The sequence below is a fragment of the Magallana gigas genome, chromosome 10, assembly GCF_963853765.1.
Source record: "Magallana gigas chromosome 10, xbMagGiga1.1, whole genome shotgun sequence".
In the NCBI taxonomy this organism is placed as follows: domain Eukaryota; kingdom Metazoa; phylum Mollusca; class Bivalvia; order Ostreida; family Ostreidae; genus Magallana; species Magallana gigas.
In genome coordinates this window covers 2,270,076-2,286,747 of record NC_088862.1, presented here as the reverse complement: position 1 = coordinate 2,286,747, position 16,672 = coordinate 2,270,076, and the positions used below count along the sequence as shown (strand labels likewise).

General features: G+C 32.7%; 1 protein-coding gene across 1 annotated transcript in view; it reads right to left on the bottom strand.

Moving 5' to 3' along the window:
- Positions 1-16,672, bottom strand: part of LOC136269648 (multiple epidermal growth factor-like domains protein 10) — a 63,666-nt gene that overhangs the window by 40,956 nt on the left and 6,038 nt on the right. The window contains exon 2 of the mRNA XM_066073481.1: positions 1,114-1,226. Within this exon, the coding sequence (XP_065929553.1) occupies positions 1,114-1,186 (73 nt within the window). The 5' untranslated portion in view covers positions 1,187-1,226. The remainder of the gene's footprint in view (positions 1-1,113; positions 1,227-16,672) is intronic.

Genomic DNA, 16,672 nt, shown 5'->3' with positions numbered 1-16,672 from the left:
ATTTAACCCGGCTTTAACATGATCTACGTGGCGCTTTGTGACGTAATAGCGTGAATTATGATGTCATTTTAGCAATGTTTTGACGTTTTGGTTTTTTAGTAAAATTCTTCATTAATATATCTAAAAAGAAAAAGTAAATATATGCATCTGTAAGCTTTACAATAAAGAATAAAACCAAATGTTTATTCAATTCAGACACGTGTTTTCTAACAATCGGCCCAAATCGGCCCGTGGCGGTGAACGTAGAAACCAGATCGGCCCAAATCGGCCCTGTGGCACATTATACATAATATATTATATTATATTATATGACTTCGAGGGCGACATACCAGAATATTTGCCCCGAGGTGACAGGAAAGCCCTGGAGTGTTATGTAGCCCGATGCCAAAGGCAGAAGGCGACAAAACACTCCAGGGCTTTCCTGTCACCTGTTTCCTGTTAATTCATCAATTAAACTATTGAGTTCATCTGAATTTAGATGAAAAAACAATATAGCTGTTTCCGGTGTGATTCAGCATTTTTCAGGGCATAGTAATAAAATTATTTCATTTGTGACATAACGAGAAAACTTATTTAAAAATGGTCTATAAATGGTTAATAAGCCCGGATGATAACGTTGAAAAATTGCGCGATGTATTTCCGAATGGAGAAAATATGTGAACATTTCCCATTATGAATCTCCCTAAGAAAATTGTTTTCGTTCCTGTGAAATTTTATGAGTGAAAAGGGATAATTGTTCAATGAAGATATCTTGGATATATTCCCTTTCATCGATTTCAATTGTATTTCTTTCACAGGTATGTGTATTTTTATTAAAAATCATCAAAAATTGACGGAAGCACTGACTTGGGACAGACTACAAAAGAGATTTTATTATTGATTTTAACAGTTCCCCACTTGAACTTTGTAGATCTCTTGCATCAAGCATTCCTTTCAAACAAAAAGTCGTATTGTTCTTGTACATAATAAAGTTATAAATTAAATGTCTTCAGGATACACTAGTGTGATCAACTATTTGGAAGACCATGATACAACATTTTTTTCTCATTTATGAATTCACTAACTCCGCACTAAAAACCCGTTAAACTATTGTTAAACAACAGATATTCTTACCGTAAGCTAGAACAGTGGAGAGGAATGGTAAGAATCCCAATAAACAAAATAACGATGCATCTTCTCTACACATGCTGCTGTTCTACAAAACGTCATCAAGAGGGAGAGTGTTGCGCAGTGCAGAATGAGATATGACGTCATAATACATGCCCCGCATCTGTATTTCCATATATGGAAAATACACCGAAAACAGTAGTTTTGGCAAATATACGGTTGATTTAATACTTCATGGGAAAACCAATAACAACGAATTACACATATGTGTATATATACATTTACAGCAACGAGAATATACGAAGAATTTCTATCTCACATCTGTCGTATGCATTCGGATCACGCTCGCCCTTTTCCGTAACCGATAATTTGCGGTGACGGAAATGGCCGAGTAGTTACGATTGCGGTGACGGAAATGGCCGAGTAGTTACGATTGCTGTCGTATGGTTGTGAATCTGCGTCCCGAAAGCGCTCGCCAGACGCTGTAAACACGTGTAGCTGGTGTTCCCGATGGTAACGATTTTTTGATGATTTATCAGGTATGTAGAATAGATATACAGTGTATTTGTAATAGACCTGATAACCAAGTAACTATTTTACTGTGTTTTTATACAGTGGATGAATTTCTGATCAACTTACTGTTTTGTTTCGTTCAAAACATGAGAAGAGACCACAGGGGCTCGTCACGAAGTTTTTTCAACCTTTTATATATACCACCTCTATACTATAAAATACACAAGGGAGGAATCAAAACTCGGAAAAATCGCTACCTCCCGATTTCGGTCGCCTCGTATTAATTCTTCTCGGACGTTAAACCCTGCACTCTAGGTATCATTAGATCGGGAAAGGACCATAGTTTTTAGGAATACCTGCAAAATTTAAACATCGGCAACAATTTTAGAAGTTTTCACGCATTTTCTTCCAGTTTACTCTCCGGTGACACTTTCTTCGATCAGATGTTGCGCACCAAATTTATTCATGCGCTCTCATTGGTTAATTTTGTTGATCAAGATAAATCGTACGTTGACTCGTATTTTAGAGGGATATTCAAATGGTGAGTGAAGAAGTACTTATTACGTGGTGAGTATATGTATTAATTTTCATATTTATGTAGAAATATTTTAACCATACATCGGACATTCGGTATGACGTGACTATGTATTTCTTGCATCAAAGCAAGTTTGAAAATCCCTCTACAATACAAGTCCGCGTACGAGTTATCTTGAGCAACATTGAATTGACCAATGAGAGCGCAACATCTGATCGAAGAAAGTGTCACCGGAGAGTAAACTGGAAGAAAATGCGTGAAAACTTCTAAAATTGTTGCCAATGTTTAAATTTTGCAGGTATTCCTAAAAACTATGGTCCTTTCCCGATCTAATGATACCTAGAGTGCAGGGTTTAACGTCCGAGAAGAATTAATACGAGGCGACCGAAATCGGGAGGTAGCGATTTTTCCGAGTTTTGATTCCTCCCTTGTGTATTTTATAGTATAGAGGTGGTATATATAAAAGGTTGAAAAAACTTCGTGACGAGTCCCTGTGAAGAGACTGCATTGTTTACATTTATACTGTACAATGTGCATGTAGAAGTTTATTGTCGGTCTGTTAAATTGTTACTCATTTTCTTGAGAAAGTTCAATCGACACGATCGAATCAGTTCGCATTGATACAGACAATACTATAGCTTTACACTACACTCAGTCTGACTACATGCAGTTGTTTGTATGTAAACAAAGTGAAACTGTGAAAACAGCTGATCTGGTTTCCTGAAAATCAGTACAGTACAGGCTAAAGGATTATATACAGCTGATTTGATTTTCTGAAAATTAGTTGACCGGTTCATAAACAGCTGATCAATAACATGTTTCTTCTGTGTTGAAAATTCTTCTATGACAGCTAGTTTATATATTTATTTATTTTTTTTTTTACACATTATATTCATCCAATTGATATAAAACGTTCATGCACATTAATTATCATTACTAGCTTTTTATATCACTCAGAACATAACACTGTCAGAAATCTTATAATATACAAATAATTTAATTGAATTGCATGTGACATCACTGCATCTGATTTCTCTAAATGAGGAATCTATACATGGACATGGTATGTTTGTTTAGAATGTGCATATGAAACTTTCAAATAATAGTTAAAGTGTTTGTCATTTTACCCATTCATGCAAATTAGACCTTTAACAGAATGCTCAAATTGCTGTTGACATGTAGTCCTATGTATGTGTGTATATGTGTTTAATTTTAAAATGATTAAATTTAAAACTTATGTTATTTTAAACCTACAATTTTTAATACTTCATCATTAAAAATTGCTCATCAACATTGAACATAACAACATTACATGGTACGGTTCAAAGATAGGACCGAGGAGATTTAGACACATTAAGGATGCTGGGATTAGTGCATTAAAGAAACTCCCCGGCTCCGGTTGATCAAAAAGTGAGACCCCGTAGTGTGTTCAGGTTTATCCTTAAGTGACCATATCCACTGTAAAATATACTGTATTTAACAAACATACTGCATGTTACACAAAACTCAAACACGACATTTTGATGTCTAATTAATATTTGAAACATAAACAAAAAACACCAGCAATAATTTCCCCCTTTTTATGGATTTTTTAATATAAAAGTAATTAGTTTAGTTTGTTATTTCTGATAGACCCAACCATTCAATTAAGCCACAAAAATAATCTGAGCCAATATTACCTTTTCTTCTCTTCTGTTGTGTACTGTTTATTAATTTATTTATTTTTATGTCTTACGGAATTTTTTTTGTCTTATAATTCCGGAATATTTAGTTCCACTTTGTTTTAATATAATTCCGGAATATCTAGTTCTACATTAATGTGTCGTAATTATGTTTCGTTTCCTATTTCCGGTGTTGTAACTCGTGGCTCAGCTGTAAACAAAAATGTATGTTATTTGTGTCAATGGATTATTTCATGTTACCATTTACACAGGGAAATTTTGAAGGTAAAGTTTTTATTATGAAACAAAGCTCCATTTATGCAGAATCAAGATTATGACTGTATTACAATATATTCTAACGTTAACGTATTTTTTATAGAGACTATAATTATATGTATGAAACATAAGAGACAGGGCTTTACCTCTTGAATTTCTCAGAACCGCATCCATATATTTTTCATTAAAGAATACAATGATATTCAGTGTTTTTGAAAACATTTCTTTGGCCCCCCCCACCCTCCCCTACCCTACTATAGTATGATTTCATTACATATGCCATCATGCGTTTTACATACTTTTGTTTATCCAACTTTTTGTATATACGTTTATGCACCTTCCTTCTCTATCAAAACAATGTCTGCACAATTATGTTGGAGCACTATGTCCACTGTGTACGAATTTGATAATGGATAGTTCCTTTCAATTAAAAGTACTTACTGTCAATTGTCAAGGCCTTGGGGACCCAAATAAAGAAGAGATGTTTTAAGATATTTTTTTTTATCTTTTATTAAAATCATTCTTCATCACAAAACATACATATTTTGATACTCGTATCGTATAAATATATCTTCTTTGTAATAAGCATAGTTTTACATGCATGAAAAAAAATACTAGAGAGGTTTAGCAAACCAACGTGTACGCGTACGTGTACGTGTAGAACGGAAAATATGTGCATTACGTCATCAGTTTGTGTAATGACGAATTTCTACACGTATGTACCCGAATGAACATACGTGTAAATTGCAAAGTACCCGTAAGGTCGAACTTGTAGCCTCTGTTTCCCTGTTGTCTATTAATTTTAATAAGAATGTTAACTTTTCTTAAGCCTGAATATTCAGTGCGAATACTGATATCTACCAACATAAATTTTCATTAGTGTTTAATATGTTATTGGAGTTTTATTTCACGCATCTCTTCCTCCAAAACATGCAGTGGCTCCATTATCTTATTAATTTGCGATAAATGAAAATGTGCATATATAATAAATGATGTTTAATAAAATTAACACATGCAGAATTCCTACTTTTCGTTTATAACCCACATTCTCAGCTTAGTAGGAGAGGATATCCATAATTACATTAAAACATTTACACGTACAAGTACACGTTACAACTGCTAAACAAGAAAAGTAATTGAGCTGGTACGCGTAGTTCTAACTTGTAACCTACACGTACAAGTACACGTACACGTTGGTCTGCTAAACCTCTCTACTATTGTTATACATATTAAATCTATTGTACAATAATTTTAATAATTAGTATTCATCATAAACATACATTGTATTACTGTATCACATATCATATATCAAAAATATGGTACTTCATATACTGTTTTGAAATTAAAGAAAGTTTCCAACATTTTTATAAAAATCGTTTTTATTTTTTTTTTCTACCAATACTGGTGATAATTACATTCTGGAGAAAAAGAGTATTTTTAAGCTTGTGCCTTAGGTCTTGCTCACACATTCTTTCTTTCTGAATTCTACATTTCATTATATATTTATATATTGTAAAACTAATGAAAGACAAAAAGTTATTCAAAAAAGAAGTTTTCTCTCTAATTTCATTGTAAAAACCTAGTACAACAATTTTCCATGTAACATCAAATTTTAAGTACATGCTTATTCTCTCCCAGATATGTCTGACAATTTTGCAATCATACAAAAGGTGTTTTACAGACCCTGAAACGTGCTACTACACCTCTAAAACGAACCGTACCATTCCGTGCAAGAAACGAACCGTACCGTTCACAAAGCAAAATATACCGTTCACAAAGCGTACCGTACCGTTCACAAAACGAACCGTACCGTGCAAAAAGCGTGCAAGATAATTTATGCAAGACCCGCCTCCAGACGGACAAAAAAGCGTACCGTACCTACAACTTCCATATACGGCTTATTGACCTAATGTTTTTCTATGAATACGGACGGAGATTATCGCTCATCAGTTAAGTTCAATATTTTGCTAGATTTTTTTATACGGGATTAGAAAACACATACTAAGATTTAAAACTGTAATTCTTATTAAAACAGTTACAAAATATTTTAATTTAATTTCCTTTCTAAGACCGTAATCATCTCAAAACTTGCATCGCCGATTGCTTAAACATTGTAAACTATTAATGTTCACACAATTCATGGTTATACTATTTTGATTATTTTTATGAAAATCAGAAATGTTTGAAACATTGGGTACATACTGGGCCTTACATAGCTTTAAGTGATTCTCAGGATAGAGAGAGAGAGAGAGAGAGATGAATGAGAGAGAGGTCTCGTTACCTGAGACGTTAAAAAAATAGCGTATGTTTAGAAATATATACATTATGGCTAAACAAGGGTTGACATATTATAATATATAATTAAGGTCTTCCGTTTTCAACGGAAGACCTTGTACTGATTCTGTTGATAATTCTTTTTATTCTTTTTTTTCTTCTAGACGTTTTTTAAAACTCGAATATCTTGCTTGTTTGTTGTCCTATAAAGTTCAAATTTTCAGGGCTTATTGGTAGTTACTATATCCCTTTCAAATTAAAAAAAAAATGCCGACTTACGCGGCCCTTTTGATTTGTTAATTAATCTACAGCTAAACTTTAAACCAATCAAAAATGAGAAAAGAAAACATTTCAGATCATGTTTTTAAATATATGTGGATGTGCTGTAGTAAATGACAACCACATATTACCGGTGACTCGAGTTATTTGCACTTCAGCTATTTATGTAGCAATGAATAAACAAAAAATCACTCTTATATTATATATCATAGATAAATACATGTACAAAGTCTTAGTAAATTAAATGCAAGCATCGAACGAAAAAAAGTACACACATTTCATAAAATAACTTTCAACTTTATTTTCCGCATAGCTGGTAATGGCGTCGTGATTTCACATGAACAAAAATCACTCGTGCGATATATGTGTACAGAAGCTGATCAGAAACACAACAGCGTCTTTCATCTTGGGTTCTATACACAACAGGTGTCATTGTCTTATTTTGTTTTTTGGCAGTTATTGTACTTTACAACTAACTCTGTATATTTGGGCGTTTAAATAGGTGTACACGAGATGCCGGTATTCACATCTTCCACGGACACCTGTTTGGTAACTCATTACAACATGTCGTGTGTATAGTCTGAATATATCTTACTTCTACTTTGTTTGTTTCGTGACTTTTCTCAATCTCTAAAAAATCAAATGAACTGTCTGTAGATATGTACACAAACAACTACACGGAAGACTATTGGCGCGTGGATCCGTATAACAATTCAGCAACTCTATACATGCGGGATTTTCACAAATATTAACTTGCAATAAAATATCATTTACCGGGTACATTAATGTACCAAAAAACTGATTACTTAATATATTGTAAATAGTTAAATAGGATTTTAACATTTTGCAAGTAGATGTAAGCACAAACACAGATTTATTTTCAATCTAATATGTGTGATGTGAAATAGCGCCAAAATTTTAACCGTCTAGATCAATCTGAATACATCGTCTACTAGTACTGTACAAACTTTTTGTCATTGTGTTGAAATTGTTGCGAAAACCATGAGTCTAAAGTAAATGAGTAAAATTCATACAGATAAAAATCTAATAATTCCAAATTGTTTGCACACAATTACATACACTCTCAGAGAGAGAGAGAGAGAGAGAGAGAGAGAGAGAGAACTTGTGTGTTGATTATATTACTTAAATTAAAGTTTTATCTCTAACTATATTATTTCGCTTTAGGTTTCTATAGTTGGTCATTTGAGCGGGATTTTATCTCAGGACTCCACGTGCTTCGCCTGTCAATCAGTTTAAGTATAACAGTACAGATTACACCATGCGCCGCGTGCTACTTCGGTTGGCTCCTAGTACGCAATAAAGAATTATCATACGAATTATGAATAAAGAAAAAGAAAGATGCTTGTAAAAATAACAACAAGCCGAGAATCAAGACAACAATTAAGGAAAATTAAGAAATATCAGTATAAAGTCGGGGCAATTTTTTATAGCAATTTTAAATGGATTAGAAATATTGAATGACTTCAATTCAAGTACATGTATAGAAATAAAAACTTAAGATGCTTTGTAAAATTATCAACAGCTCGCTGAATGAACAAAAATATATATCGGATTAAAGTCAAACAGTTCTTTTAATCTATTTTAATGATTACATTCATCTAAAATTAAATACAAATAATAACAGACTAATCAAAATAAAAATTACCCCCGCTTCCCGGTTGTCACTGAGTACACGATTCACGAAACGTACTAAAACAGGGGAACGGATGGAAGTTCTGATTTTAAAGAGATTGAAATACATCTGTAAAATATCATATAAATAAACCAAAAATTCCATTATCATATGTCATAATTACCACCTTGCTGAAGTAGATCGTGTAAAAACTAAACGAAATTATATCGAGAAAAATCAAAGCGTTCAGGCCACGCCTACCTCATTAATAAAGGGTGCAAACCGTTCACAAAGCGTGCAGCTATTTTTAGCAAAGCGTACCATGCAAGAAGCGAACCGTTCCGTTCACAAAGCGTACCGTACCATTCACAAAGCGTACCGTACCGTTCACAAAACGAACCGTACCGTTCACAAAGCGAACCGTACCGTTCACAAAGCATAACGAACCGAACCGTGCAACTGGTGAAGTAGCACGTTTCAGGGTCTGTATATCCTCGTTAACATTGCACACTTCGCACAATGGAGAGACAGTTTTGTTCCATTTACTGACACATACATTATTGTTCAATATACCATGAAGGAGTTTGTAATTAAATTCTGAGATTCTTTTTTTTTATATTTCTTTGATTTTTGCAATATACACATTTTCCCATAGAGACATAATGTGTCGTTAAAAAATTTTCTCCATCTATTTTCGTATATTGGTTTTTGAAACTTTTTATCAATAAACAATGAATAGTAATTTAAATTACTATTAACATTGTTAACTGAATTAACGGTATTGTTTCGAAATAAAAAAGATACACAATGTTTAATTTTGACGTATTTTGAATAGCTGCAGTCAAATTTTTCTTTATAAGCTTTGAATGCTTTTCTAAGCATTGATATATTTACATAAGATATTGTTTTTTCTAACCAATTTTTGTGTAAAGTACATCATATCGTAAAACTCTCCATTTTCATCAAAAATATCTTTAACATACAAAATTCCACTTTTTATCCAATTTTCAAAACATAGTGGTTTATTTTCATACTGGAAAAGGTTATTGTTCCATATAAATTGACTCAGGAATTCGTCTCTATTTAGCGTATTCACAGTGTTTTGTTTTTTACATCTGTTAAAAGCTGAAAATACATTTCCGTAAAAAACAGGAAGTTTCAGCATTTTGAAAAATGATGATTCCAAAAAGTTGTATTCTGTTGTTTTTAAAATAACAGAGATATTAAGTTTATATTGTCTCATAACTGCACTAAGTGCTCTATGTATAACACTGTTTTCATTTAATATTCTACTTATCCATGATGCTTTGGCAGCATGGAATTTGCTTTCAATATCAATAACACCTGTTCTACCTTGTTCAATTTTGCCAATTAGAGTATTTCTTTTAATTCGGTCTCACTTTTTCCAGATAAAGTTATATATAAGTTTAGAAGCAGCTTTAAAAAAGTTACTTTTAGGGTTTTCTAAAATATTGGCATTATATAATATTTTTGATATTGCTAGGGTATTGACTACAGTGCATTTACCAAATATGGTTAAATTTCGTCTTTTCCAGACACTTAGTATTTTTTCTAGTTTTTCTAGTGTGCTTATCCAATTTTTTTCATAGCATACAGTTTTATCATGTCCCAGGTAAATACCTAGCGTTTTTATACAGGTCTTTGTTATTTTTATTCCATGTATATGAGAATCGTTGGAATACGTATCGATAAATGAACCAGTTAACAGACACTCTTGTTTTTTCTAAGTTAAGTTTAGGTCCTGAGCAACCTTACTAAATTCGGTAATTGTTTCTATTGCTTTTCTCAAAGAGTTTGTATCGTTTAGCATGTTGGTACAGTCGTCCGCATGTTGAACAATTTTAAAACTTAAATCATTGCAAGTATCATTTTTATTCAGAGTCAAACCCTTAATATCGTTATCATTTTTAATTTTAATTGCTAATATTTCAATTACAAATATGAATAAGAGAGCGGATACAGGACATCCCTGTCGCATTCCTCTATGCATTGTGCATGATTTCGATATCCAACCATTGTTTTTAATTTTAAAGACTCACGGGGTCATTATACAATGTTTTTATCATTCCTATGAATTCATCTCCGAAGTTAAACTTTTCTAACGTTTTAAACATAAAATTATATTCTACTGAATCAAAGGCCTTTTAAAAATCAAGAAAGAGTAATATTCCATCTAAGTCGTTGTGCATGTAATATTCAAAAACATCAAGTATTAGTCTAGCATTTTCTCCAATATAACGTCCTTTTATAAATGCACTTTGCTCACGTCCTATCAATCTACCGTACTTGCTATTTTTTGTAAACGATTAGCTAATACGTGTGCAAATATCTTATAATCTGTGTTTGTTAAGCTAAGGGGTCTGTAGTTTTTGGGATTAGTTTTTTCTCCTTTTTTGAAAATTAAAGTCATTATCACGTTTCTTTGTGAAAAAGGCAATATTCTATTTTCTATACTCTTGATTAGAGATTCATAATAGATATGTTTTATATCATCCCAAAAGGCTTTATAGAATTCTGCCGGTAAACCGTCTTGTCCCGGAGATTTATTATTTTTCATATTTTCAACTGCAGTTTTACATTCATTTAATGTTGGTATTTCATCACACATTTCCTTTTCATTATCACTGATTTTTCCACAATTAATACTATTGAGATAATTTTGAATATCAACAATATCAATATCATTGCTTGTATATAGTTTATCATAAAAATTCATAAGAACATCTATTATTTCTATTGTCGTCGTATATTCTATTCCATTTTCATCTTTTATTTTGTTAATCGTATTATTTATTTGTTTTTTTTTTTCTAAATTTAGAAAGTAAGAGGTACTTTTTTCCCCATTTTCTAACCAAACAGATCTAGAGCGAACATAAGCTCCACTACATTTTTCCGCATAATAATCATGCATCTATTTCCTTCTTTAATAAACGTTTATAGTTCATATTTATTTCAGAGTATTGCTGAGATTCTATTTTTCCTATTTGCTTTTTCAATGAAGTTTATACAATTTTTCTTACTTTTAACCAAGTTTTTAGAAAAGTTTATACAAAAGTTTTTTATTCGTATTTTAAGGTGTTCCCATTTACTTACAGGGTCTTGTATTTCTGTTGTATATTCTCGAATATATTGTTTTAGTTGTTTGCAAAAATTTTCATTGTTAAGCAATGAGGTATTTAGTTTCCAATATCCTACGCCGCTAGGATTTTCAGAGGTACATAATTCAAAAGTTATCCCCATGTGATCTGTTAATCTATTATTTTCTACTTTGGGAGCTTTTCTTATCATAATATTGTTAAGTATGGAACATAAACTATCTGAAAGGAAAACATAGTCTATTCTACTTTTTGGGACATTATCTCCATCACACCAAGTTAAACCTTGTTCGGATTTTTTTCCAAAATATATCCAACTATCTTTTAGACTAAGAGTTTTTAAAATTTTCTTTAGAATATTAACAGTTTTATCACTTACTTCGTTGTTAATTTGGCAATTAAAATCACCACATAGTACTGTAACAACATTATCTAAGTTTAGAGAATTTTTATTAATCCAAGAAATTAATCGTTTGAAAAAATCAGCCCTATCTTTTTCATTGTTTGGGGCATAAATATTCACCAAAGTTACCACTTTTTCATTATATCTTATATTGACTAATAATCTTCTCCCGTCTAGTGATTTATGGTAATTGATAATTTCTATACTGCTATTTTTCCTGAGTAAAATTGACACTCTTCTGCTGTAAACTGATACTGAATAGCAATTAATTATTTCACCAAACCATCGTGAATTATATATACATTTCTTGATTTTCTACAAAATGAGTTTCTTGTAAAAATATTACATCATATTTCACATCCCTTAGCCAATCAAAAAGAATTGTTCGTTTTTTGTACGTATTGAAACCTCGAACATTTAATGAGAAGAAAGTTAATGTCGTATCATTCATAGGTATATGAGAGTTACATTGCTGACTTACTATCGATTGTCACCCTTGTCGCACTTGTCGTTCTTTTTTCTCTGCCTTCGAAGATCTTTTAGAAAGTCTTCAATGTTCGGTTGACCCTCGGCCGATGCTCCTTTCCGGGGTAAGGAAGAACTCCTGAGCTTCCGGATGTGTTTGTTAGCCAGCTTTTGGTATAAGAGTCCAAGTTTGTTTTTTCCAGGCCATTTGTTGATTTTTGTGTAAAGGGTGGCCTCTTTGTCCAGACCAGTCCCCCAGAACATGTCGAAGGTTCCCTTGGCAAATGTGATGCTACCATCGAGTTTTTCAAGGACAGCCTTGACTTCTGCTATTTGATCAGCCTTTGCAGTAACGATCTCCTCCATTAAGTCTCTTTGTCGTCACTCCATCCTTGAGGGTCTTTTACTGAATTGCCAATCCTTTTAGCATCAAGGGCTGTTTCTGCATCCCTCACCTTCTGTGCAGCATCCGTGTTCCCCGATCGAATGACCTTTGTGAGCTGATATGCGTGCTCCGCTGATTTGTGGTGCTCCCCGAATATGCGAAGATTGCAGGGAAAGAAGTTGGACAAAGGGTTGTCCTGGCCTTGGAAAACAACCACATTATCAGGGGATTCCTCATGTCGACAATCGGAAGATCCAGGCGCATGACCGGGTTCCTTACACACTCTGCAGACCTTAGGGTTTTTGCATTGCTGTTTTTGGTGACCGTTTTCCCAGCAGTTAAAGCATTGGGCTTTAGGATCATCTACGACTTGGTTATAATGATATATACGGCATTTTAACTTTGCACATGTTGCACTCCTAGGGAGTGATTTGTTGTTAGGGAGGGGGGCTATGTAAATGAATCTGTTCCCGTTTAACACACTAGTCATTCGACGGGTCGTCGGGTGTCTGATGTTTTCGTATTTAAGGTCACTCTTGATCGTGACATCAAAAGAGTGCAACATCTCTAGTACTGCAGAGTCATGTACAGACAAAGGGAGTCCACAGATAGTTACCTTAAGGACATTATCACGTGGACTTGAGGCACAGCAGTAGAATACGGATTTGATTCGTATACTTGGGCAGTGATGTTTCTGATTTCAAAGCCCTCTACTATCAGCACAGATCTACTTTCTTTGGATTTTAGATAAACTCTCCAGAGATCTCTTTCCAGTTGTATGCAAAGCACTTCATCTCCAACCTTCTTATGTATGGATTCGTACATTTCAAAATTGCCAATTTTTTTGTTCTTGTCCATTTGAATTTCAGAGTTCTTAATATATACAGGTTTGTTCATTGCAAATGACTGTGATAAAACGTTTTCAGATGCCATTTCAGCGTCACACATTGAATTACTCATGTTTTTAAGATATTAAAAACTAAAAATTATAATATTTATTTTATTCAAAATACTCACTTTATTCAAGAAGATGAAAACCTAATACAAACACAATGGGGATACAAAGCTTTTTTTTAGCTCTTGCAAATCTAATTCAAGAGGGGTTGCTATTCTTTTTAACAACAATTGTGAAATAACAATTCATGAACAATACAGAGATGATAACGGAAACTACTTGATTTTAGATGTTATTGTAGAGAATCTACACTTTCTGCTTATAAATATATATGGTCCATACTCTGACAAACCAGAATTTTACTCTCAACTACTGAATACCCTCCAAGATATTTACTCTTCTCAATACATTATATTAGGTGGTGATTTTAATTTGATTTTAAACAAAGAATTATATTCAGTGAATTACCTACATCATAATAACCCTAAATCTAGACAAGAAGTTAATAATCTAATGAATACATTAAACTTAAAAGATATCTTAATTTAGGGAGAATTACCCAGATTCTAGAATGTTTACTTGGAGAAGAAGAAACCCCATTATTTAACAAGCTAGGCTTGATTTTTTTTAAATATCAGAATCATTGCTACCCAAGATACTATCAGTCAAGTCGGAAAACAGTTACCGGTCGGACCATTCACCTGTCATATTATCCTGTAAAACTAGTGATTTTAAAAAAGGCAAAGGTTTTTGGAAATTTGATAATTCTTTATTAACAGATAAGGAATATGTTACTGTAATTAAGGAAGAAATTAACAAAGTGAAGCTTCAGTATGCATGCCCCATATATGAGAGAGAAAGCATTACAAATATAGACAATGAGCTTATCCAATTTACAATTAATGATCAAACCTTCCTTGATATCCTGCTCACAGAAATTAGAGGTAAATCAATATCTTTTGCAGCATTTAAGAAAAAAAAAATAAATAAAAAAGAAAAACAATTGGAAAAGGACATACTTAACTTAGAGCTTAATTTAACAGATCAGAATATATTAAGTGAATATAGTATTTAAAAAAAAGAGCTAGAAAATATAAGAAAAAAAAAGTTTCAAGGCCAATGTGTACGATCAAAAGTAAAGTGGATTGATGAAGGAGAAAAACCTAGTAAATACCGGTATTTCCTTACACTAGAATCTAGGAATTATATCAATAAGCAAATACCAAAACTTGTTAAAAATGATGGATCTATTCTTATAAGGTGAAAATGTCAGATTAGTATATGATCTAATGAACTATACCGAAAGAAACAATATTCCAGGTTTACTTATGTTAATTGACTTTGAAAAAGCCTTCGATTCTACCACAGGGGCATCGTATCCGCTCTACACTCTATGACATATATATAATAATACACAAGGGAAGAATCGAAAGTAGAACACGATTTGTAAACAATGTCAAAAAACAACTTACTTTACAAAAGTTACGCAAATCCTCGCACACATTGTTGCAAATGTTGTCAAAAAACACGTTCACACACAAATATTCCTAATAAACTCGGTAAAAAGCGTTTTTACCCCATTAAAACCGCTGTCTGCTGCAGAAACCCAATCTCTTCGCCCAAGAAAAGATAACTCTGTACTTTCTCTCTCTACTGGCGTGCGACCAGTTCTCGCCGAGTACCATTTCTCGCCAGTACATTGTGACGTCATTTTATCAACACATAAAATTATAGACGAAAAATGACGTCACAATGTACTGGCGAGAAATGGTACTCGGCGAGAACTGGTCGCACGCCTCTAAAATGTCTGGGGAAATCTTAAATATTTTTTTTCTTCTCTAAAATGTTAAAGGAAAACTACGTTGGTGTTCACATAAAAAAAAAATTATATAATTTTTTTATTCAATAAGTAAAATACTCATAATTTTTTTTTTTGTCTTTGCAACCCATTAAACCTTCAAAATTAGAATTTCAGCATTGTTTTAATTGTCAATATCAAATTACTAGCCAAGTATATTTACGTTTCTACAAAAGATTAAATGATAGGAAATATATTAATTTGTTTTTAAACAATTGCATATTAAATGACGCTAATTAAAGTACATGCCAAATATATCGGAACGAATGTTAACTTATTATGCTTACGGTAGTAACATACGTTTAGGCCTACCGCCGAAATTTCTACTATCATTACTGAACATATAGAGAGAGAAAGTACAGAGTTATCTTTTCTTGGGCGAAGAGATTGGGTTTCTGCAGCAGACAGCGGTTTCAATGAGATAAAAACGCTTTTTACCGAGTTTATTAGGAATATTTGTGTGTGAACGTGTTTTTTGACAACATTTGCAACAATGTGTGCGAGGATTTGCGTAACTTTTGTAAAGTAAGTTGTTTTTTGACATTGTTTACAAATCGTGTTCTACTTTCGATTCTTCCCTTGTGTATTATTATATATATGTCATAGAGTGTAGCGCGGATACGATGCCCCTGTGATTCTACATCATGGGAATTTGTTTTTCATACACTTGACCTATTTAATTTTGGAAATTCAATTAAAGATTGGATACAAACCTTTTATAATGGCATAAAAACATGTATTATTCAAAATAGAATAATATCATACTATTTTTACCCTGAAAGAGGGTGCAGACATGGTGACCCAATATCACCCTACTTATTCTTGCTCTGTGCAGAAATATTAGGAGCAATAATTAATAAGAAATAATAAAGACATTAAAGATATAAAAATAGGTGATACTGAATACAAAATTTCACAATATGCAGATGACACCTCTTTATTTACAAATGGATCACCAGAAACATTAGACGGTATTCTTAGAGAACTACCTAGATTTTTTTGCGGATATATCAGGACTTGATATAAACTTTTCTAAGACAAAGATGGTGTGGATAGGAAGTAAAAAATTCTTTAAAGAAACTTTTCATAACTCGAGATGGAAACTTGATTGGAACAATACAAACTTTGACTTGCTAGGGATAAAATTTTCGGTAAACTTAGATGATATGATAAACTTAAATTACAATATAAAACTAGACAATATAAAACAAGAGGCCCAGGGGCCACATCGCTCACCTGAGCAACAATTGCCTTAATTCTGATCAAATTAGC